Source organism: Ricinus communis, chromosome 8 (genome assembly GCF_019578655.1).
Source record: "Ricinus communis isolate WT05 ecotype wild-type chromosome 8, ASM1957865v1, whole genome shotgun sequence".
In the NCBI taxonomy this organism is placed as follows: domain Eukaryota; kingdom Viridiplantae; phylum Streptophyta; class Magnoliopsida; order Malpighiales; family Euphorbiaceae; genus Ricinus; species Ricinus communis.
Genome location: NC_063263.1, coordinates 18371685 through 18398934, shown reverse-complemented (window position 1 = coordinate 18398934; position 27250 = coordinate 18371685). Strand labels below are relative to the sequence as shown.

General features: G+C 29.2%; 2 protein-coding genes across 3 annotated transcripts; both read right to left on the bottom strand.

Annotated features, from left to right (window-relative positions):
* Positions 1-6965: 6965 nt before the first annotated feature.
* On the bottom strand, positions 6966-12564 carry LOC8269781 (protein MAINTENANCE OF MERISTEMS). Of its 2 annotated transcripts, XM_048378650.1 has the most exons (7): positions 12254-12564; positions 11131-11272; positions 9337-9470; positions 9128-9194; positions 8767-8999; positions 7832-8650; positions 6966-7758 (listed from the first exon to the last, which is right to left on the bottom strand). In XM_048378650.1, the coding sequence occupies exons 1-7, from the start codon at positions 12389-12391 to the stop codon at positions 7153-7155; spliced, it is 2139 nt and encodes a 712-aa protein (XP_048234607.1). In that variant the 5' UTR covers positions 12392-12564; the 3' UTR covers positions 6966-7152. The 2 variants fall into 2 exon arrangements, with proteins under 2 accessions (XP_048234607.1, XP_048234608.1); XM_048378651.1 differs by lacking the exon at positions 12254-12564 and having other exon boundaries at positions 10999-11264.
* Positions 12565-15130: 2566 nt separating this feature from the next.
* On the bottom strand, positions 15131-25596 carry LOC125370932 (prostatic spermine-binding protein-like). The gene is made up of 4 exons (XM_048378390.1): positions 25420-25596; positions 19814-19897; positions 19180-19476; positions 15131-15196 (listed from the first exon to the last, which is right to left on the bottom strand). Exons 1-4 carry the CDS (start codon positions 25594-25596, stop codon positions 15131-15133), a joined length of 624 nt encoding a protein of 207 aa, XP_048234347.1.
* Positions 25597-27250: the final 1654 nt, after the last annotated feature.

Genomic DNA, 27250 nt, shown 5'->3' with positions numbered 1-27250 from the left:
ATAAAATATATCAATTTTATGTGTTATTTATCAACCCACACAAATAATGTATTATACTCTTTTATCTTTATGTCATAATATTGGCAGATGAATAAATAGCTTAAAAATAAATAATAGTTAAAAAAACAAAAAGTAAAAAGAAAATCCTATCTGAAATCCATAAAGAAGAACATATATATATATTTTTTTTCATGTACCAATAATAAGTAGTACTCAAATAAGTCAATTCACATCATATATTTTCATGCTCCAAACAATACCAAAAAAATATATGCATCCTAATTTTATAGATGCTAATATAAAACCAAATACAACACAAAAAGATACAAATTTTAGATTCTAAAATAAATAAAAATTTGCAATTAAAGAATCTCAGAAACCAAATATAAAAAAATAGTAAAAATTACTAATTAAAACCAATCTTTAAACTTACTATAATATAATAGCTAATTTTCGGAGGTAGTGTTGATCAAGAAGCAAAGTGTCAATCTTGCATGGATAATATTAAATGAGAATATATGTAAAGTATAGAATTAGGAGTTAATACTAAGAATACCTTTTTAATTTAGATTCTAAAGCATGAAAAAGGAAATAACAAATAAGCTATCATTATGTAAGTAAAGACGATAGATTCAATAAGTTCTATCACATATACCACTACATGATTGTTATCATAGATATCAAGTGTGTGGTGAAAATGATAGTTACTTTTGAACTTGTAGCATGAGTATTCAATCTCCAAAGCTGCAATTTTAACTACAATTAGTACTCAACTCTCAAATTATAAATTTAACAGCACATGTCAATATTATATTATGAGTATTCTTTTCCACACAGAAAATGAATATAGAAAACATAAAATCCTAATTTCTAATAATGAGTATCACCATGACGATACATTACATTATAACACCATACGATATAATTCTGTATAATATAATAGCCATCATAAGCTTTTTAAAAAGTTGGTTTAAGTAGAACCCTAAATAAATTGTTAATCATATAAATCAACATGTAAGATGCAATAGATAAACCCAAACCTGCTTCGGTTACTCTTGATATTTTTACGTCCAATAAGATTAGGCTAGATTAATTAAAAAATTATTAGACAATCAAAAGTGATTAATTGAAAAATAAACAACCCCACCAACATTAGAAAATCAATGATGAAGATACGAAATATAAAAGAAATCTAAGTAAAGAGAATGCTCCATCAAAATCTAAAAATTGTTCCTTATCATATATTAGTTCAATATACCTGAGTTGAGAGGTGGTACTTCCTTAGTTATTAAAAGTGTCTAGGGCAACTAAAGTCTCATAAGTAAAGTTATTGAAGTAAAGATCATTTTGGTGGTTAAAAACAACTATAGTATTATCTAAGAATTATGCATATATAATTAGTGCTTAGCTCCATAATTCCTTTGGAATATAATTAACAGCTTTGTTAGAGGTTGATTAAGATATTGCTCCATAATATTTTCTCTCACCAAATTATACAGAGCTAATCAATTAAGTAGTAGGAAATACTCGAATATAACAGACACAAACCTTTGTCAAAGAACAAGCAGGAGTTGAATTGACTTCCGATAACAACCAGGATTAGCAACCGAGTATGCACCTTTTTTTTTTTTTTTCTATTTTCTTACATCAGTTGTCTGCCTATATCTATTCTTAATAAAAATATTTTCAAGAGAAATTGAAAAGCCTCAAATGTGTGTCCATGGCGTTTAAGGATCTTCTTTATTAGCTGCATTGTATTCCTCTTCCTCCTTTAGGAAAAATAATGAAGAAGAAAAAAGTCTCAGCATATTGTTTATAAGAGAGACAAAAAGTCTCAAAAGTAAGTTTCTTTTCACCAAAGAGAATTGTCCAGATTTAAAGAGTTGAGTAAGAGTAGTTGGAACCTCTAATCAAAAGCAAAGAGTCATTTGCCATTTTAGCTCTATTTGATTCTCCTATTAAGCTCTTAAAAATATATAAATTTTTTTTTTAAAATAAAAAAATTAAAGAATATGAACCTATCTCTTCAAGTTCCAATTTTTTTAGGAAAAAGAATAAAAAATTTAAAAACTAACCAAATATATAGTAGCTGAGAAATTATGCTGATCTTGTGCAATCAAAGGTTGGTATTGTTGATTCTCAAAAAGAGAGTTGATTCGGCTATATAGAAAGCTCCAAAAACATTTATCAAAGACATGACTAAAAAATAGAGAAGAAACCATCAAGCATTCTTCTGTCACCAAATTCAAATTATAACAAAAGAATCTAATAAATAAAACATAATCCAGAACAAAAAGAAGAGAAAAGAGTTAACTATTGATGTGAGAAAGGAGATAGAAAATCTATCGATAGTGCCATGAGATAGAGAGGAAGAAAAATAAAATTGAAATAGAAATAGATAAAATGTACAAGTTATACTCCGCCAATAATCAAGTACATATATTATATATAAAATAGTACGAAGATGTTTAAAGTTGTTAAATTACAAATTTACCTAAAATTGGTTGAATATTGACATGGACAATTGCAAGCAATAGGTAAGCTAGAGTCTTTCCTAATCTTGTTTTAGCAACCAATGAAGTCACGTACTTCAAGCCACTATCTACCTATGAGCTTGTATCAGTATAAGTTCAATAAAGCTCGCCTTTATTATTTCTTCTAAAATTTAATCTGAAATAAAGATACATACATTCTTGTAAATTTCATGATAAAGATGTTCCAACAAATAATTCATAAAAAATTTTATAAATCTCAATATATTGGACTAAGAAGAAAGAAAAATAAAAATAGAATAAAAAGAAAAAGAAAACTTAATAGTGTCAATAACTAAATCCATATCAACAAAATACAAAAAGAGGAATAAAAAAAAATAAAATAGAAAAGGTAGTGAAAGAGTCAAAAATTAACAAGAAAAAGGAAGCGGCTAACGTTAGTGATTTATGGAGAAAGAAAATCAATAGTTATTATCAGATTCTTAAAACAACAATTTAGTTGTACAGAAAGTGAAACTCTAACAATTTAGAGAATAATGTTAAAAATTGTATAAATATCGAATAGAAAAGAGAAAATATATGTTAAAGTATTATTAATTAGAGATTTACACATAATAAAATAATATAGATCATGCGATAAAGTAGGAATGGGAACGGTAGGGTATCCACCCATTTAAAGATACTCGAATATTCGATTAAAAAATATATACATGAATCCATTCTAAACTTGAATAAAAGTATCTGCATATTACCCGAATCTAATTAAAATCTATTTAAATTAAATAACTAGTAAATATATTTATAGATATTTAAATGGGTAATAAGTACCCTATCCATTTTTATAAACATTTGAGTAATCAAATGGATATCCATTTACCAAATTCATTTACAATAATTAAATTATAAAATATATTAACTAAAATTAATGTAAATAAAAAAATATAAAACATAAACTAATCTAATCTAAATATTCAACATTAATACAATCTAAGCATAAATTTTACTAAAATTTAAAATAATATTTTAAATAATAAAATATAATATAATTTAATATAATCAGATTTGACTAACGTGTACCCGTGGGTTCAAATCTAAATCTGACTCGAACTCAATATGGGTAGTAAATTAAATTATAAATCCATCACAAATCTATTTATTATAAGAGTAATCATCAATAAAAGTGACAAAATAGCTTAAGTGATTGTACGATTCAATGGGGGCGGGTCCCCAAACATCAGAGTGAATTAATTCAAATATTTTTTTAGAAATACTAGTAGATAAAGAAAATGGTAAGTGAGTATGTTTAGAAAATTTATAAATATCACAACGACTGGAATTTAAATTATAATAAAATAGTTAATTCAAAATTTTATCGGAGGGATGCCCAAACCGCCGATGCATGAGCATGCCTTGATCAACCGGGCTCGTCGATATAAGACATTGATTGGTGGAATCCTGAAGGTAGTACAACCTATTTTTTAATCATCCTTCACCAATCATCTTCCCTGAAATTTGGTCCTGAAATATTACTGAACATGGTAAGAATATAACATTACAGTTTAAATCACACGTGATTTTACCAACAGATAATAAATTCGACTTAAAGTCGGGTAATAGCAGAACATTTTTATATTTTGGTTAAGTAATTGAGCAGTGCCACTCCTTGAATTTGGGCTTTGTTTCCATTTGCAACTGTCATATATTGGAAATCTTCAATGGGATCGAAATTTTACAATTTTATTGGATCCCATGTCATGTGATTAGTGGCTCTAGAATCAATAGTCCAATTATTTTGACATGTATTTGCAATTGGTAGTGGTGAATTAAAAGAATTTGATATCGAACCTAACCCACTAGATTATTGTTGCTGAACCAGGACTTGTATTTGAGACAATAATTAGGTTAATTGCATTGTGACTGCCGGGTCGGATTCGGGTCGAGTTCGGATCGGGTCAGTAGGGTCATAATCGGGTCAGGTAACTACATGTCCTTCGGGTCCAGGTCGAGTCACGGAGTAGGGTCGGGTTGTTTCATAACCCTCAGACCTAGTATATACAACCGACCCGGACATCATTTTATCACCCTCTAAATTAGGGTTCTCTTGTTTCATACTTTCCCTGCCGAATCTCCTTTCCTTCTCCTCGCTTCCACCTTTTTTCACCCCTCTAGAACTCTCCCACCCTCGAATCGATCTCAGCTACGGGTGGAGATGCTAGTAACCATCGCGATAGTGACCCTGTATCTTACAGTGGTCGCATCTCTCGATGTTGCCTGGTCCTCCCCTCTGTCGGATTGGTTCATGTGTGTTGAGATATCGAGTGAAACACGCTCGATATTCTGTAACATCGAGGTTGAGGGCAGGATTCATCGTGTTTCTCCTTGTTTCTTCGCGCTGAATGTTGGCCATTGCAGCATCAATTTTAGGAAGCTTCGTTGACAGGAGGATCTGTGACCTCAAGCCTTTGTAGCTTGAGTCCAGTCCTACCAAGTAAGTGTATACCAAGTCTTGTTCTGCCCTTTTCTGTATTTCTTCTAGATTGGTTGTTGGTGGAAGGTAGTTATGTAATTCTTCCCATCTGGTTAGTATTTCTGTCATATATTTCGAACTGGTTTTTGTTCTCTGTGTGATTTGTGACAGTTCCTGCTTGAGTTTGAATATGTGCATAAAGTTTTGTTTATGGCCGTATAACCCTTTCATCTTTTCCTAAATAGTTTTTTATGATTCCATTAGAATGCAGAATCAGAAAATTTGAGGTTCCATCATGTTGGTGATTATTAACATGACCATATGGTATGTTGTTTGCCACTATTCTATTTTTTTTAATTCGTCTTCTGTCGGGCTTTTGGCCTTTCTGGTTTTGATTTTTGTTTGGTTCCTATGATGAACCCCAGCTTTCTTCTACTGCTGAGGCCAATGTACACAGATTTTGACCATTCGAAATAGTTCTGGTTGCCTTTTAGTATGATGTTGGTTAATTTGTTTTTACTTTGAGACATGATTAGTTTGTTTGAAAAATTAGTGAATGATGTTTGTTGGATAAATGATTACAGGCTTAAAACCTAGCTCTAATATCATGTAGAAATAGATAATTTGTGATGAATTTTGTATATTATTAAATTATGAGATTTACAATTTGAAACAATGCTGAATATATAAAATTACATGAACAACGGTCCCTAGCGTCTGCCTATGATCTATGCAACGTATAATTTTCATTGGGGAAAGATTAAAGTGGCCTTTCTTCCCTAAGGAAGAAAGGTTGCTCTTTTTCCCTTTTCAGGGCCTGTGATGATATGAAAGTTGTACAGACCCGAAGCCTTCCTTTCTATTCCTCTTTCTGCTTTCTGCTCTTCTGTTTCTGTTTCTGTTTTCCTGATATGCTTCATGGATGTTTGTCTTTCACAAGTAAAATAAGCTTTTTTTTTAAGATGCAAATTAATTGCCAAACGATATAACAACTACCATCCATTTCTTTTATATTGTAATATCATATAACTCATCAAAGAAGAAAAATATTAAACTCTTGACATTAGAGATCAAATGTCAATGTTTTCGTTACTTATTTTTCATGCCTTATTCTATTTAATATTCCATTAGTAATTTTATTTATTTTTCTTTAACTCCTATTAGTATAATTTTTATTATTCTTAGACTATCTATCATTTGGTTTCCAATTTGATAATATGAAATTTTAACTATGTTATACATTATATAATTATTTAACAAGTAGTCTCAATAATGATCATATGATTATTAATTTGGGTTTACTTCTAAACATGCTATGATAGTACCCAATAGATGCAAAAAAAAAAAAAAGATCTTGATTAATTATTTGACTTATGTTAACAAATATCAAAAATATATATATTTAGAACTATGTGATCAGAATTTATATAGTTAAAAAAAATAAAAAATCAGATGTTATAAAAATATTTAAGAAAATCATGAATATTAATATTACTTGTTATTGAAATTAATGTATCATAATGCAATATGAGAATTACTGTCTTGCCAAACTAATCTAATATAATCCAATGTAATATATATAAAAATAAGCATTTTCATCAAATATGAATAATTAGTTACAGACCTTTTTAATGCCTAATAACTTTAAAGTTAAAAAACTATATATGTAATGCTAGGGCTAATAAATAATTTATATTTTTATTTGTTATAGCTAATAAAAATAATCATTTCTCTCAAATATGAATAAGCCATAACTTGCTAAAAACTTAGCCATAATAGTTTTAATAAATAATTGATATTTAAATTTTTTAGAATAATTACTGATTGAAAAAATAGCTTTTATATATTTATATTGATATTAAAATTTTATAATCAATATAATGTATTTTTTAAATATATAAAAGAAATTATTTAATGCGTAACTATTTGATAAAATCTTAACTTTAAAATTATTCTATCAGTACTATAATAATGCTAACCGCAGAATGCACGGTTGAAATTGCTAGTTAAAGCGTTAATGTTAGGACATACTGCCTTATTTTAATGGAATAAAACAAGTAATACAAGAACATTTACAAGAGATCATAATCACCATAAGCCTTACTTTACAATAAGAACATAAAACAGAAACAAATAGAGTTACACAATGATCATACAAGAAGAATACACCCATTTTTCCTGTCTTCCAATTGATTATAAAACTCTAGCCTCAGCATTTGATGCTTGCTCTGCCAGATCTGTACTCCGAGACAGCGCAACGCCTTTCCAGTGATCCAAACTCTCCTTCAAAGTTTTGATCTCTGCTACGCACTCCTTTAACTTTGACTCGGTACTTCGATATTTCTCCTTCCACATTGTTTTCATATCTTCAAGTTCTTGTAAATCCTGTGGAGATATCACTTTATGCCCATCTTGATGAACTCTTAGCCACAGCTCTAATAATCTGCCCCCTAAGATCTTTCTTCCTTGAAACTGATCCAGATCAACTATCCGCCCCAAAGAATTAGCACGAAACCATTCAACATAACTGTATTCCTTGTCTTCTAGCAAATCCCAAGCATCAACTCCCTGCAAAAGTTTCCTGGCAGCTCCTGTGAGAATTTGTGATCCTTCACCATATCGTTCGGCAGGAGGAGAGTGAGGAATTCGTACTCCGCCACCAAACTGGCGGAGGTTCCTTTCTCCCATGTACAGCTCCCAGCTCTCCAACCCCAAGAAAGCAATCCTCTTCTGGGAAAGTTCTCTCTCATACTCCAAGCCTTCCTCCTCCCACAATTTTCCGTATGGATCAAAATTAACCTGCAGAAAATTTTATTTCAAGTACTTTAAGCAAAAGAACAAAAGAATTCTACCACAAAAATAAAAAACTTACCTCATCCTCCTCCAAGTATTCCAGTTCCAACCTGTACCAAGTAAAGTCATTTGAATTTGGAACGTCCATCTTCGTCAAGTCCCATTGACGAGCACGAGGAAATATGTCAGGATCAAAATTAGTTAATGGCCTCTGATAGGGAATGTGCTCATAAGCCCACAATAATAAGAATGGGTAGAAGCCAGAGAAAGTACCACGGCATTCAGAAGTTTTGTGCCTCATACCCCTTAAAAAGGCCGAAAAAGTAGCTGCACCCCAATCATATTGACTGATCTTCTGAATGTTGCTCATAGCAGAAACCAAGCGACTTGGGATCATCATATCAGGCCCACTGAAAAAACAACTTCCAACAAGATACAAAATCAGCCTTCTAAACATCCACTCCAAATCACTATTAGCTGGCTTCTTTCTGAAGTCCAAAGTTAAAGGACATAAAACATCTAGCTTAAGTTTGCCTTGGGAAAAAAACCCTTCAGATTCAGTACCTACAAGTCCAAGAAGCTTAATGCATTCTTCAGGTGTAATATCTGGAGGATTTAGAGGATCACCTCCAAACGTAATACCAGTAATCATAGTCCAGGCCAATGGTGTAGGACCAATTTCAAAAGTGCCGAGATGTAATGTGTGCGTCTCAGAGAAATATCGCTCCACCAAAGCACTCATATAGCCACCTGAGTTAATTCTGAAGGGTTGGATACTTAAGAAATCCCCAAAACCAGCATCAAGCAAAAGCCTCTTGTACTCTACTGCTGCATTAGAGCATATTTTAAATGCCCGAGTCCAATTGTTTTGGGATACAAGGTTGCTTTCAGGGAGTCGCTGCAAGAGATACAGGAATGAGGTAGTAGGCATTAAGCCAAAGAGAAGAAAGATTAACTACAAATTTGGTAGGCACAAAGGAACAAGTGCATGGCAAGTAAAGAAAGAGAACATACTTGACCAAGACGGATGTAAATAGAGGGATGACTTTTCAATCCAGTCAAAAGGGGTGTAGGTTGCACTGCATGTCTCTGATTGCGGATAGCTAACTTTGTACGAGTGCGATGAAAACCTGCTCTCCTGACCCTTTTACTACCATTTGGATGATCGCCCCCATGACCTTTTTTCGCCAAAGCATCAAGTTTAGCCTTTGACATATCCTTATTGTACAATTCAACAGCATTGCCACCTGTACTTTCCAACAAATATCTTTTACACTCGGGATGAATCTTTGTAGTGACAGTCTTAGGAACAATAACAAATGAATTCTATAACATCTTATCAAGTACATTTTGATGCAGGACAGATTTAGATAACCTGTTCTATGTTGATTTTCGCCGAAAATAGAGAAGTTACTGGCAGAAATCTGATGTGTATAATTTCCCTGCAACAATAGACAGTAACAATATTAATTTTCTATTTGGGATTTGCATAGTTTTGGATTTGTTACCCTCAAGTCCCAAATAACTTTAGACAAAAAGCTTACATCAAAATTCAAATGCTTTTCAAGTCATTACAGAAAGTACCTCCAAGTATGTTTCCATAATGGCTTCAACAATATCACCATTTGCAGCCTTGAGAGCTTCTACAGCCCTTGACCTTGAAACACCAGTTTGCTCCATTACCAGCTCAATGTCCTTGGGGTTTATCCCAACCTCATCTGCACCATAATGCTTAGAATTAATCACAAATCTTGAGTTTGTAAATTCCTTTATAAATAATCCTTCTTCTTCTGCTACTCTGAGCATCTTCCTGTTTCTTATGTGTTTTTAGCCATAGCCAACACCGTATATATTCTCCCCTTTGCTACATTAGTCCTCCGTTCTTAATCAATCCATGCAGCAATTGGAAGAAATAGTTAATGAGCACTTACAGTGCAATTTTAAATACAAGACCTCTTAAGTTAGCGCCTTGGTTATCTAGACATGAGCATCTAGATCTGAACCTCACCAGTAACAATCTCCCATTCCAAGACTTAAAAATATAATGATAAATAAATAAATACATAAAAGTAAACACCATATTTTGTAAGTATGTTGCTATCAGTTTGTATTGCAGTCTTTGCCCGATTACACTAATGACTTGAGGTAATTATATATGTTCTTATGAGTCATAATGACTTTTTATTTGATGAATTTCCAAAACTATGCTGTAAAACTCAAAGTATTAAATAAGACACTAGAACAAGATTTTCAGGGTGTGAAAAGAGTGCTTTCTTAGTCCTTCAAGATATTGTTACATTTGGTTATTTCGAGAACTAAATGTTGGCCCACAGAATTCTTATATGAAAGTTTTTAGAGTTGTAACTTGTAAATTAAGTTCAACTTGATATTTTGGTAATTGTTAAGGGTGTTTTGTTTTTTCTTACATAAAGTCTCTTTCATATAAAGAAATAAGGAACATGACAAAATAAAACTTTCTATCAAGTAGCAGTTGCAAAAATAAATGAAGAAGAAGAACGAAAGAAAGAGAAAAAGAAAGTCACGTAACTGCATATAAATTTTACATGCTTAACTATGTTCTAGTGATACTAAATTCAAAATTCTTGCAATTTCCTTCTTAACATCAAAGAATAACAAAGTTAAAATTCTGCAATGGTCAATTATTAATAATACAAAAGCATAAATATTACTCCCTCCATTCCATACTAATTGTCACTTTTTAATAGTTCACTTGGATTAAGAAAGCATTTAATAAGTTTAATTATAAGGAGAAAACTAGCTAAATTAGACTCAATTATCCTTCTATAGATATTGTAAAAGATATTACACCTATTCCAACATAATGATAAAATAGGAAAGAAAAGACTAATGTTTAAATATATAAAAGTGATAGATAATTGATATTTTTTTTTTATTTGAAAAAGAGACAGTTAGTATGGGATGGAGGAAGTAACTTTTTTATACAAACACCTTAAAATTATAACATATCCAATAAAAAAGTAAGATGCACAAAATTAATGAGGAAAGTTGGAGACACTCAAGGACTCTATCTAGAGATCAAATTCACACTCAAATCCATAACTATCAATTTAATCCATCTCCAAATCTGTTATACTATATCAATTGAAGCAATTAGGAGAACTGAAGTATATAATGGAAGATAAAAGTTTAAAAAAGATTGAGCACAAGATTTAAAAGCTATAACTATATTACAAGTGTGTGTGTGTGTGTGCAACTGCACATTACCTTGTCTCTTTGTTATTTTGTCGTCTTTCTTGTTTTGACGATATTTCTTTTATTATCTTTTCTACACTAGCTTTACACCATAGCTTGTGCTCATTAAGCAAATTATTGCATCATATTTACTATTTTTCTGACCTTCAGCATCCTTTCCATCCTTGTAGTCATTCTTGTCATTGCCATCGTCATTGCCACTGTTGCTGTCACCGTCATCATCATTGTTATGATCACTATCACCGCCATCGTCATCGTCTTTATCCTCAACCACAGTCTTATTGGGCTGCAAAAATGCAATTGCGAAATTATTAGTAAAAAGGGGCAATTTTATAACAATAATGCCCCAGAAGTTTGTTAAGTTCAGTTTAACAGTTAGATATGTTTGAACCATTCCTTTAAGTATATGGATTAGTCCTCTTATACATCACCTCCACTTTTCCTAGAATTCTAAAGCTGCAATCTTTCCTTTTTGGGTTTTGCACCTAAAACCTTTGGAAATAACGCACACCTCAATACATCCAATCATCAATGGATGGTTTCATTTTGAAATGAAGTCTCCCTTCTATACCAACCATCCAGATCACTTGATACTTCTTCATATGGATTCTTTACATAAACAAAAACCGATCATACATCACTCTCACTGCTTGTATGTCATAAGTGATTATGTAAATTACAGCATCTCTCTCTCTCAAGTTACATTATGGATTCAAATATTTTGCATGTAATACTACCTAAATAATTTCAGATAGTTCATTATGCAAATTAAAAGGCTGCTTTTAGTGAAACCATCATCTTCTTTTGGCCAAAAGCAACTAATAAGCTGCTTTTGCACCTCTTAAAGAAAACACTTGCATAGAAGAGGAAAATATAAAAAATATCTTTTATGGTAGAACATTTTATGTTTGGATATTAAAATTTCAACTATGAATTTGGATTTGTAAAAAAAAAAAAATGTTTGGTAACCATGTGATAATTAAAATCTTATATTTAGGATTTCAAATCAAAAGCATGAATCCGATACTACTTCAGATTCTATAATTTAGAGAGTACTTGGTAGGATTTGAAATACAAACTTTTTTCTTTTTTTAGAGTTGAAGTTCAGATAGATGGTATAAGACAAATAATCTAGGCAGCTAAAGTTTTTATTAAAAAAAATCGACAAATAAATTTGAATTCAATCCTACATGGGAAATAAAGTATTAGAAACGAAATTTAAAGCTCAACATAATTAACCAAAAAGCAAAACTAAAATGAGAGAAACCTGATTAACAGTCTGGATTTCTGCTTTGAGGTCAACCGTGTATCGAAACGGCCGGCTAGAGTTCAATACCAAAGCGGCCTGCCTCCATCTGCTTAAACTCTTCAGTTTTTTATCATCGTCATCATCCAAGGCACTCATATTTCTGTCGTCAATCAAGTTTTTTACCTTCTCAAACTGATCAGACAAACAAAAGAATGAAGAGGAGAAGCTCAAAATTCGATAAGAAAAGTGAGAGGTTTTTCTTCGTTGACTTGAGTCTCGACTCTTGCAAATTCGCGGCAACTTACACTCTGCTTTCCGTTTCGTATTATTCGCCTGTTTTGTCAATACAATTTTTTTGAACTAACGCATATATAGCACCTCAAATTTATCTGTTTTACCGATTTGCACCTTAGACTTTATTTCCTATCGTTTAAATACTTAAATTGTTTTTTGGCAAAAAATATGGATAGACACTTAACATTTTGGCCAAATCTCAATTAAGCCTTATTTAGAATAATTAAACCCTTTAACAACATAATGCGGAATAATTAGACCCCTCAATGCTACCCTTAACTATTTTGGCAAAAGGTACGGATAACTCCTAGACTTTTGAATAAATATCAATTAAGCTCTTAAACTTTAAGTTAAAACATATTAAGCTCCTAATTTAAATAATAAGGAACAATTAAACCCTTTAGCTCCGTTACTACTACAGATAATTATTTTTATTGATAATGGCCCATATAAAATGACAAGCAATAGTATAAAGACACCAAAATTATAAATTCTATTTACTTTATATTTCTAAAAAGTAATACAAAATCAAAAATAATGCAAAAATTAAAATAATTATTTCAACAAAAGAAGATAAAACCTAGGTGTGAAAAATAAAAATATTTATCTCTTTTTTTTGTTGAAATAATAATCTTATAGTTTAAGGGGTTAATTGAGATTTGGTCAAAATTTTAAGGACTTATTCATACTTTTTGCCAAAATAGTTAACGTCAAAAGTAACGGAGTTGCATATAGGAATTTAATTGTTCCGTATTATTTAGTTTAAGAGTTTAATTATTTCAACTTAAAATTTAAAGGCTTAATTGAGATTCGACTAAATATTTAAGGGGTTATTCATACCTTATTTAATTATTTCAATTTTGAAAAACTAGTGCATGAATGTGTTAGTTGGTAATCAATCATAAAATACAAAGCCAATCATATATTATGAGTATCTTATTAGTATATTATACCTTATTTTATTTTAAAACAATTTCTACAGAAATGGAAGCAATACCAGTATTAGTGCAACACAATGGACAATGGAATAAAAATATGAACTTTATTAACTTTGAAGTTTGTGGCATTCTGATTCCAAGGATTTCAAGCTTCTATACTTTACTAGATATGATATTACGACAAATAGAAAGCAAAAGATTGGTGAATGAAATACAAATTTAGTACAAAGTGAAGGACAAATATCCACCACTGAAAGTACAAAATGATTCAAATCTGCAATTCTATTTGGAGCTGAAAAAAGAAAAGAAGAAGATTACACTACTTATCCACTTTGCATTACATTTGTGACTAAGAGAATCAAAAACACAATATATGCATCATGTCCAAGATCAACAAATATGAAAATCACAATTTTTTAAGAAAATGCAGTATCATCAATATCAGTATTGGAGCAAAGTTCAAGAAATAAAGCTAACAAAGAAAGAATTTCAGATTTCATTGAATATGCAAATGCTATAAGCAAAGCATAGTAGAAGCACATGAAAATGAAAGAGAAAGAATCAAAAAGTGACAATATTGACTCAAAAATAATTAATAATATAAATCAACTAAAGATTGAGCAAGAAAAAATGTATAGAGACAAGGAAGTTCTTAAAACAGTCATGAGCTTCTATGCACTACGGAATCACTTCCAATATAGAATGATTAAGTCATGTCACAAGGAGTATCTACTGCAATGCATAGAACACAATTGCAAATGATATTTAAGAGCATCAAGATATTCAAAGTCAAAGATGTTGAAAACTAGAAAATTAAAAAATATTCACAATTGCTCTTTGGAGATCAGATTCAACGACAATCGACAAGGAACATCAGATATTATAGGAGAGTGGATCAAATCAAAGTACCTTGATATCAATACCTTATATACTCCAAATGATATAATAAGGAACATGAAGCAAGACTATGATATTTCTATAAACTATGAAAAAGCATAGAATTAAAGGAAAAAGCTTTAGAGAAAATCAGAGGTACAATAAAAAAAACTCTTACGTTTTAATATAATGTTTCTTTATATATATATATATATATATATATATATATATATATATATATATATATATATATATATATATATATTGTTATCTCATATCTTCTACATATATCATAAATTTCTTTTAGATATCTCGTACTTAATAATGAAGACAGAAATCTAAATTTAAAAATAATGTGTGATACAGTTATATGGTATACTTATGATATACTAGTGGTATCTTATTTAATAAATTTAACTATTTACAGGTTACTAAATTAACTTATACACATACCATAAATATCTTTTAAATATTTCCTTACTAAAAATAAAAAAATTAAAATTAATAAGTAATATTAAAAACAGTAACGTAGTATATTTATGATATAGTAAGAGTATATTATTTAATAAATATATCTAATATTTTCAAGTAACTTAGAAGAATCTTATCAACTAGTACCAAATTTTATATACATGTTAGAGAATACAAATTCTGGTTCTATAATTGATCTTCAAAGAGATGACAACAATAGAATTCAATATATCTACATGGCTCTAGATGCATCAATCAAGGCATGGAAATACTGCAGGTCCATAATGGTGGTAGATGGAACTTTCTTAAAGGCAGCCTATGGAGGTACTCTACTTTCAGCAACAACACAAGATGGAGGTGATAGAATCTTTCCTCTTACATTCTGCATAATGGATTCAAAAAACGGTTCATTGTGGGAATGATTTTTTTTAGACTGAAAAAAAAAATTTGGTTCAAGAAGGAGCATGTGCATAATTTCGGATAGGCATGAAAGTATTGAAACTTTTATCAAAAAAACATATCCGGAAGTATCTCATGGAGTTTGCATGTATCATCTGCTGAAAAATTTGAAAAATAAATTTAAGAAAAATTCAAAAAAATTAAGGACTCTTCTTATGTAGCAACAAAGTCATATAAAATTGAGGAATTCAACTACCACATAGAAGAACTAGAAAAAATATATAAAGGTATCAAACCTTATCTAATGTCAGTTAGGTATCACAAATGGGTAAGATCATACTCCTCAAACAATAGATACTCAACAATGACAACGAACATAGTTGAATCTTTGAATGCAACAAATAGAGTTGCTAGAAAACTACCAATTATAACTCTACTTGAGTACCTACAAGCTTTAATTCAAGATTGGACATGGGAAAATAAAAATATTGCAAGGACTACATTCACAAAGCTGTGGAAAAGAGCAGAAGAAATGTTAAGTGAAAATTACATCTAATCAATGAAAATACAAGTATGATCCAAAAGTATATCATGAATATATTTTAAATATACTATTATAGAAAAATAAAAATAAACTATATTTTAAATAACTCTAAAGTATACTGATAAATGGTATTTTTATAGTATCCAATTAATAGCTTTTTGAGATATAGACATTTGCTGGTAAAAATGAGTGACCAAGTGTATGATATGATAGATAATGGCTCAAAAGTTTAAGTTGATATGGCAAAGAAAACATATAAATGAAACAGATTTCAAATTTATGAGATACCATGTCCTCATGCATCAGCTATCATAGACAAATATAATCTGGATCCATATGAATATTGTTCATATTAATACACTAAAGAGACAATATTAGCTACATACGAAGTAAGTGTTTTTCCAATTGAAAACAAAGGCACATGGAATGTACCACTAGTAGTGAGAAATAAAGTTGTTCTATCATCCGAATGGATGATTAAATATGGTAGACTAAAGAAAAGAAGAACTAAAACACTCTAGAAGACTACAAGGCAAAACAACTGTGGAAAATATGGACAACTTGGATATAACAGAAAGGCATGTAGGAATTCAATAAAGAAAAATTAAATAATTAATGATTTTATAGAAAATATAGAATTTATTCATTGTCACTTTTATACTTTATGAATTTTATTTTAAATTTCAGATATATTAATCTAACAGAAAAAGTTTACTAAGAAAGTATACTATAAGAATATTTATAGTATATTAATTGGTAATATTAAAGCACTGATAAAACTTAGTAAAATTTATACATTTGCTAATTAGTAAATGCAGGATACCTTCTCTAAATCTATTACACTTGAATCAAAGTTTATAAATTTACAACATATCAATTAAAGCAAATAAAAAGATATATTACAAATATCTTATTGGTAATATTAAAACCATCTTATAATATATAGTTATATATATATAACTTTAATAAAAAAGAACTAGTATAATTACTTATTAATTTTACATAGTAATCTAGAACAATGAAAAAGTGAGAACTTCTTTATTTATTTTTTTTCTTTATTCCATTTTACGATATTAGTAAATTCATGATACCTTCTATTGCTAAATCTAATAGAATTGAATTAATGTTTATATATAACTATAATACAAGAGGACTAGTGGAACTTCTTATTCAATTTTATAATTTTAATAATCAATAAATGCATAATACCTTCTCTAAATATATTAGACTTAAATAAATATTTAGAAACCTATAAAAAATCAATTTAAGCATATAAAAAGGATATCTTACAAATATCTGATTAGTATTTTAAAATTAAATTTTAATTTTATAAGTATAATTATAAAAATAAGATCAACTAATTACCACAATCACTGAAAAGAGAATAAGAATAGAAATACCACAATCACTAAAAAAAGAACAAGATCAACTAATTAAAATTATAAAAATATGAATAAAATAAAATAAAATAAATAATAAATAATAAAACTAATACACAATCATACATTGAAGTTTGACAAGACAAATTATCAACCATGGAAACAATAAAAGGATCAGTTATAGATTTTCCTTCATAAGGACAAGAAGCAGTATCAATATTGTTTCGAAAATAAAAAAATCCGAGAATTGAAAAATTGTGGTAACAAAACAGAATATGGCTCAACTGCTACAATTGCTCTCTTGTCGTGAAAACTGAATTTCCTAAAGTTATACACATAAATACACCTATCCTTAAAAGTTAATCGTCCTAAAATCCAATGACTCAACTTTAACATTGATAGGAAATAGCATGTGGTCAACTTCTATCCAAGGAGTATTGCAGTATATTAAAAAATATTTTATATAATTAGCTACCACATGCTTCATAGAAATAACAGATGGACATTCATTCTTTTTCTTGTAGATATCGTACAACAAAGAAATACGATAATCAAAAAAATTGTCAGTAGTAGTGAAATTTATTTTCATATGTTCTGAGTACTTTCTCTTTTTTTCATATAATAGAGTATCACATCAATATGCTGAAAAATATAAAACAACTAATTATATAAGAAAGAAAATAAGAAATAGTATATTGTCAATATCATTTTAGTAAATCTTTATCTAATAAATAATAAACAATACAAAAAAGTAAAAAAAAATTAAAGCTAAATAAGAAAACTTACAGATCCTGAAAAAAATTCACCATAATTAAGCAAATGATGAAACCATATCTTTGTGGTAATAGTACTAAAATCAAAATCAAAATCAGGATAAATCATATTACTTTGTTCAACATAAACTTTTTTCCTACAACAAATAAAAAAATAAGATAAATATAAAGAAAAACTCAAAAGAATAAAAAATATAATTATAAAAATAAATATTACTTATTCCTCTTATTCAATTATTCATCAATCCAAACATCAAAAGCTTCTCGACCTAAAAAGTTTGGACCTTTTCCAATATTATTGTCAAAAGGATATAATCCCTTCACAACTTTCTTTCTAGCTTTAGAAAAATCAATTTCTCCAAAAGGGCATCATTGACTAATTTTCAAAATAGTCTTTCTTTTTTAGCCTTTAGTGTAAGGCAATCTATGCCTTGTTCAAGATAATCTACTTACACTTAGTAAATATAAATATACACACATAAATAAACCAAATTTATTCAAAAAGGGAGATTGCAAATAGGCCTAATATCTCTTTTTGGATGAACATGAATAATAGTTTGAATAGAATGAAAATTTAGAATTTCATATCCACCAACCTATAAAAATAAAATAAAATTAAGAATATAATCAGTATAATAACTTAAACATATCATAACATTATTATTTCATATACTAATAAAGAAAAAGAAAATATATTAAAGATATCATAATAGTATCATTTCATATGAATCCCTAATAAAAAGAAAAAAAGTATATTAAAGATATCATAACAGTATCATTTCATATGAAAGACTAATAAAGAGAAAATATAGTATATTGTAAGTATATTTTTAGTATTTTTTTAAAAAATACCTTTGTTGACTTCATCAAAAGTACAACATTGTCAACTTCTAAAAGAAATTTAGAATCAATATTATCAAAAAGCAAATATGAACTAGACTGAGCTCCTTCCTTTTTAGAATTTTAACTATTAAATTCTTAACTAATACTCTAAAAAATTAAAATAAAATATCAATACATTAACAAATAAAAGATATAATAAAGATCAATAAAAATATATAAAATAATTAATAAAAATATATGAGAGTAAAAATAAGAGTAATTATCAATATTATCACCACCTACTTTAGTTTTTTCAGCATATTGAACAACACCCGCCCTTCTAACTTCCTTCTATCTCCCTTATTACCACTACCACTTCTCTTCTTAGTATTTTCAATACCAACATTATCTTCATTTAAGACAATATTATATTTATCGGGTCCTTTACCATCATCATTAGAATCTGAATCATCACCAGAATATCTGAAAAATCTTTTTCATCTTCATTATCTTCAACATCTTCATCTTTCTCATTATTATCATCATCATCGTCATCTTTTTTCTCATCTTTATTACCATCATCGTCTTTTACTCGTTCATCACTATCATCATCATCTTTTCTCTCATCTTTATCACCATCATCTTCTGCTTCTTCATCACCATCATCATCATTTTCTTTTGCCTCTTCAGGATTATTATCATCATCATTTTGATTCAAGTCCTCAACATCATCTTGTTTATTTTTCTACTCCCTAAAAATATGTTTAAAAAAATATTTCATAGGAGGTGCAAACAAAAACAATAACTTCGTAATACCACCAAAAAATTAATTATATATAAACAAAAGGAAACATGAAAGGTATACTATAAATATTTCAGAAGTATTTTTTACTGTAAAAAAAAAAAGAATTACTACATATCTTATCATATTTTCATCATCTATCTCCATTACATCACCAACACCTCAAATATTTATAGATTCATAAGCCTTATGACCAAAGTAAAAGAAAATAAAAAAAAATTATTAAAACAATATCAAAACATAGCAATATTAAATTATAAAATTATAAAATAAGTAGTACAATGGTATTCTCATTATCTTTGTCCTTTGAATTCTTTCCATCATCATCAGCATCAACATAATCATCTAGATTATTATCTCTAAACTGTCCATTACCAGTCCAAAATATTAACGCAAACATAATTAAAATGCTAAAAATATAAATTAAAATTAGAATTAAAAACATTCAAACATAATTAAACTGGTATATTATAGATATATTTTTAACATAGATTCACTGAGTATAGAATTCATATATAATAAAATTAAAAGTATAAATAAAAAATATACTATAAATATACTTTTAATATATTAATAACTTAAAAGGAAACATAAAAGAAGGTATAGAAAAAATATATTTAAAATATCTAATAAGAAAGTTGATTTACCTGAAAATAAATACCACCAAAGTTTGAAGTACCAGCTTCATAACAACCACCTTACAACTTTAACTTAATATTAGATAACGAATTGCAAATTTCTGAAATCTTTGCTTTTATAGTAATTTGGTGAGAATAAAATTATCTTGCCAACTTATTATCATTAGTTGACAAAATTTCCAGCTGTCTCAAGACTTCAACCATAAAAGAATATATTGAAGTAGAAGGTTCAGTAAATGAAGGAGAACCAACAGCATTAAATTCATCAATTACCTCATCAAGCTTCTTCTTTCCTTTATTGAAAAGACCTTCCAAGTTCAATTTTTCTTTTTCCTCACTCGAAACAATAACATTTTTTAAACATAATTAAAAAATAAATAAAAAAATAATAATTAAGAAATATAAAACAATAAAAGAATAAAAAGTATAAAAACAAATCAATACTATAATAAAAAAATTACCGTTTTAGGAGATGTAAAAAAAATTAATTGCGCAAGGTAGCTGTAAGTTGAAAATATAGAAGCCTCCTAATTTTAATATACGTGGTACTTGAATTATATCATCAATAGCAAGATTTTCAGAAGAATGTTTACAGCACTCATAAAACCACACTTAGAAAAAAATTGGACAACCATATATCCCATAATAGAAACCATCACATTTCTCCTTCAACGAATCATTCTTCCGACTTAAATAATGAACTAAAAGATGAAAAGTTTATATTCCCTAAGAGTAATCATTAAAAGCATCACTATCAATAATATTAAGATGATACATTTCAACAACTTTTACCTTTAGGGCAGCCAACAAAAATATTTCAACAAAATATAAAACAACAATCTTTATCGCATCAACATCATTATTCTCCCATCTCTTGCTAAAAGAACATTATTCAACAGATTGTCTATTTATTTGCTTAACTCTTTCAAAAAATATTTAACAATCAATTGGTAGAATTACCAAACCTCAACTTCTTTACTACACCAACACATTTCAATCCACTAACAACAATAAATTTAAAAAGGGAACATCTCAATCTAACTCCATTGGAGCAAACTCAAAGCTCATTATTTCTATCATATTGAACCTCTCTCAATAATAAAAATGAATAAGTTGAGGATGAAGCTTCAATTACTTGATATCTAAAAAATATCTAAAGTATGTCTTCCTAAACAACTCTAACTAAGATTCTGAAAGATTCTCTCTAATGTGATTAATTATATTCTTTTAAAAAGAACTCCAACTTTAGTATGAAAATAGTCTTCTTGTTTAATTTTGAAATCTCACTTCTTCAAGAAAACAACATAAAGTATATCAGTAATATCTTATTAGTATATTACAAATAAAGAAAGAAAAACATAATAACAAAATACAAAAAAAAAGAAAGCAAGATACTATATACAAAACAACAAAACAACAAAACTAAAATAAAAAAAAAATAAAGAGTATACTTTAAGTATAATGTTATATAAAAATAAAAAGCCAAAAAAATTTAAAACGCCTTAATACTATCCAAACATATGCAGTATATGAACAATAAACTTTAGATATCCTACTCTAGAAAAATCAAAACAAAAAACTTTAATTTTTAATAATATACTAATATATCACATCCTTTTAATATATCAATAGTGTTTTGTTCATAGGCAACAAAAATTCAGACAAAACTAAAGAAATCAATCACAAAATCAATGAACTACATATCCAACATAAAAATAGTAAAACCTTATTTTATTTATTATATCTTTTTATTATCTTAAATGTATCTTTTTCAAAGAAAAAATTAAGTTCATAAAAAAACTAAAAGAATCAAACTACAAAATCAATAAACTACAAAAGTAACAAAATCTTATCTAGTAACAGCCTAAAATTAAAAACAAAAACGCAGGTATATCAATAGTGTAATTTAGATATACTGATATACAAAAATCATAAAGAAATATTTCAAATATTTTAATAGTATCTTTCAAAAATATTTTAAATAGACTAAAAATTAATAAAAATAAAAATAAAACACAAAAAAGAAAGAAGTATATAAAATCTTCTCATACATATCTATTCAAATTTTTAAAAAAATATACCTTCAAAGGAGAAGAAACAGGTTTCTCAATGAAGATTTTTCATGTTTTTTAGATTGAAGCTTCTTCGAATCAGGAACAACTTCTTTAGTAACAATTTTTCTCCTTTTCAATCGCTTAAGTGAAGAATCCTTACTCACATTTCTTATTTTCTTTAACGATTTGAGAGAATCTCCAGCTACATGCAACCTCTTCTTATTCAATTTTTTTCTTTATTTGTTTAATAGCATCATTCTTTTTTTTTTATCTAACCTTGCTAACTTTCTTCTTACCCATTCGTTTTCAGAAAAGAAAGGTTTAATCAACTTTCTCAAGATCTGACTATAAAATTTCATAATAAAAACTGAATTTATAAAGCTATTATCTATTAAAAGCTCGTCATTACTCCTAATTTTAAGTAATATATTGAGAAAAATCAACTTTCAAAATCAGAAAAAGATAAACAAAGTAAATTTTAAATTTGAAAGATAAATATACTAAAATGAAAAGAAGAAGAAAAAGAGAAACATTTGGGAACAAAAGAGTTAAAAAGTAAAAAAAAAAAAAATAGTATAAATGAGAAATAAAAATAAATTTATATCGTATAAAAAAGAAAACTACTGTATAAATAAAAGATAGATTTCAGCAAAAAGCAGTGGGCCATAAAATTTCTTCTATAATTTTTCCATCATGGGCGTCCAGCAAATTTAAAAGTAAATTTCGGCTACTTCAAAATAGAAAAAAAAAAAAAAAAAAAAAAAAAAAAAAGAAAAAGGGCACGTCAGCAAAATGAATTGATGATATGGAGCGTATCAAAACGATGAGTTTGATTAAAAATCAAAATCCAACCTTCTTCATTAAAAAGATCAATCGATTGAAAGTTAAGAACCAAGGTTCGTTTAAGGTTGAAATGCATCTGCAGATTAGATCAAGATAACCAATAAATATAAAAATCATCTAATTAGAAAGCTTGTAGAGAGAGGAGTTCATCCATGTATTTTTCATCATTCATATTTTACCGGAGTTATTAGAATCGATAAAAAATAAACAATGCTACCATAGGAAGATTGCCCATGAATAGACGAATAGATTGTTAGCAATCATTGTTGTCATCACTGTAGGAGAAAGAAATTGGTTAGTGAAATTTGTTGTGTTGTTTTAGTTATTCCACCAACATCGACCACCATAAGTCGATACAGTAAAAATAAAAATAAAAAAAACAAAGCAAAAGAAGCTCACTAGAACTATAATGATGGTGGAAAAAAGTAAAGTTTGCATCTCTTAAAAAGTAAACTATAATTTTGTGAGAATTGGATGTTATATATTATAAATCACCATTTGTTTTGCTTGGAGAAGAAGAAGAAAGAGATTAAAAAGATAAATTATTTAAAATAAATATTTTTTATTTTTTTTTACATGTCACTGTTTATGTATGAATCAATTAATTTTAATGATGTGTAAGATATTTTTGGTCTTGTCATGCAAGTGCCATAAGACAAAGCCAGATTTTGAGTTCCAAATGGATGGAATTTGTCACGACCCCATCCGTGGGCCCTTGACCGGCACTAGGGAATGGGTAGGCTTAAAGCCACCGAAACCCGTAGTAAGCCTGACACTCACTGATTTAAACAAATCTCATCTCAAATTAATATTATTAAAGCCACAATTTATCTTAAATGCTACATTTTACATAAATACTTCGGTCTGCCAGAAAAACTAGGCGAGACCTGAAACTCAGAAAATTTACAACTCATACATCTACTATTACTACTGCGGAGAATCTAAGATTTACCAATTTACATACCAAATCAAATACATCACCCGATGATGAAGGAGTCGGGTTACTGAATAAGAGTCGCGAGAGGACTAACAGTCACGAATCTGAAAAACAGTAAAAATGAGATTGTCAGTCTCGAGAGTGAGTTAAAATCAAATCAGTATATCAAACCATGCACGTAAATACAAATCACATTATAATCAAATACCATAATAAATAAATAAATGAATAAATAAAAATATATTTCTACTTTTACGGGACGAGTGGCTCGAGAACCCTAACCCCAAATTCTAACAAATGCATTTTGGCTCTCTTAATCCAATAAGACTGGCCGAGAGCAATGCTCGACCAGGGACCTTACCTTGATCTAGTCACTTAAGTATTCAAATAAGAAATCTAGTAGCCATTCGGCTCTCTTAATCCAATAAGATCGGCGCCCCCGAGAGCAATGCTCGACCAGGGACCTTACCTCCGGCGAATTTACACAAATCAGCCCTGAGAGCCATGCTCACCGTGGGGCAAACCCATAAATATCTTATTACATGTCCATGATTATTACCTATGACGCCGGTCCTGATGTAACCCATCAAAGTGGCATGTTCTACAAGCCACGTTTCCCAAATCGCAATCACCACATTTAATAAATATCATTGTCTAATGAAATCATTCAACACATATCAAAATAAAGATTAAAAATTTAGGATAAGGCAACGTGCAATTCGTGTCGACAGAATAATAATATCTGTATTATTATAACATTACTAATAATAATATTTATATTATTTCCAATAATTAATAGTCCAGTGAAATCATTTATTTTGCGATACTAATAATCATATTAAGCACAAATTCTAAATAGCATATTAAAATCAGACTAGCAATAGCACAAAGATTAAATGACTTTAACTCACAGGTTTGGCGACCTCCTAGCTCTGCTCCGGTGCCTCGGTTGGAGCGAGCCAGCATGATCATCTAATCACGGAAAACAATTTATCAATACCGAGACAATCGATCATTAATCCTAGGTCTAGACTCCTAAGAATCTCGGGAACTACCAAAATTCGGCAGAACCTCCCCTACAACACGAACATTACCCCCCGTAAAAACGGGTCCAGGACCTGCCAGAAAAACACTCCAAATATCCAACAATTTAAACAACGGGAGTCGGGTCCCCAAACTTCACTATTTCCCGACTCCGCCACACAGCACAAAAATACAAGGCAGGCAACTGACAGACAATTATTTTTGACTCACAATATCATCAAATACACAATACCATCCAATAGACACAATTAAACCAAGAATTTCTAAAATTAACGGGCCAAAGATAATTACCGAGACGCTCGATCGCTCGGTCGACTCGCCTCCGGCCGCCGGAGTCCGATCGACGATCAGGTCACACCATCGGACTCACAACGACGCGCTGACGATGATTCCCACTTCCGATTTTCCGATCTGACACCCGATCGTCCGGAGAAATTTGCAGACGATCACGGCCGTCGATTCGCAAACGAAACCCGATCGCCAAGAAACCGGTGCCATTTCGAAGCTTGAGATAAGGAGAGTCGGGATACGTCCTCCGATCATCCATCCTCCCCCGGATATCGCCGGAAAAACCCAAAAACGCCGGCTGCCACTCTAAGTTTCACTTTGTCGGATCTTGCAACTCCGGCCACCCCAGGCCGCCATCGCCGCCAGAGCCGCTCGAGAGAGCCGATCGCCACCCAACTCGGCCGCCAACAACGGCCGGAAGCGGAAAACACGCCTGAAGCTTGCCGCCCGGCCTTCGCTGCCTGCTGGCTGCCCAACACGCCTCCGTCGGCCGCCCATACCCGACGGCCGCCACCGACGCCTGCAACGTCCCCCTCACTCTCTTCCCGTGTACTTTCTCTCTCTCTCCTCCTTTCTTCTTCCCCGATTTCTTTCCCTTCAATATCGACATTTGACCCCTGAACTTTTTTTTATTACAATTTGGTCCCTCAACTTTCTTAATTACTTACAATTTCATCCTGCATAATTCCAATTTAACCCCCAAACTTCTTTTTAGCCTTTCAATTAAGCCCTTAACTATTTAATTTGGGCCAAAACCGAATTATTAAAAATATATAATTACATAAATACCCCTGACCGGCATATTTATTTACAAAAATACCAAGCTCACAAATTTCCATTAAAACCCCATAAAAATAACATTATACTTTCAATCCTTATTCCAAAATAAATTTTCAATTTAGTCCTAACACACAATTAAATTAAATAATCAATTTCCAACTTAAAATTTAATACTACTAATCAATTATAATACCAATTTTCCCAAAATTCTTTTATAAACATCCTTTACAATTCTACCATAATTTTCCAATATATAATTTTACTTATATAAATATGCATTTGGGAAAATTTTGAATAACCAAAATATAATCATTTCTCAAATAATTTACTTGAATAATTTCTTAAAATTTCAAACTAATTGGATATGGAAAATAACTCATTTATTTATCTAACATGAACATTCAAAATTTGTATTTAAATCATTCCAATTAAACCGAATAAAAATAAAGCTAAAATTAACTTAAATAAAAACTCATTATTAAATATATAAAAATTCTGGGTGTTACAGAATTCTAGATTAGAATAAAAGATGGAAAAATTATGATTATTTTGTGCAAATTAAAAGAATTGGATATTTTCAAAAAAAAAAATCAGACTACAGGTATTTTAAATAATTAGGCCTTTATTAGATATATTTTTTGACTCCTAAATTTTTCCTATTATTATAATGTTTATAAAATATCTTTTTGACTCCTATGGTATATTTTTCAAATAGAATTTTTAGATGTATAAAGTCGAAAAATATGTATTTGTAATTAATTAGAATTTCATGATTTTTAAATTGATTATATACATATATATATATACACACCATTTTATAAATTTAGTAAAAAGTTAATAATTTTATATTATTATATTTATAAATTATTTTATTATTTCTTATTTCTTATTATTATTTTGATTGTAGCTATTATTATCATTATTGTTATTGAGTTTTGAAACTTAATTTAGTTGGATTCTTTTAATATATTAAAAATATAAATTAATATTTAAATAATAAATAAAATTAACTATATATTAATAAAAAAATTTAAATTATAAATGAGAGGAAAATGACTCTGAGCTTAAAACTGGACCGCGAATTTATGGTCGGGCTAAACTCACACGTGCATATAAATGAAAGTTTTAATTTA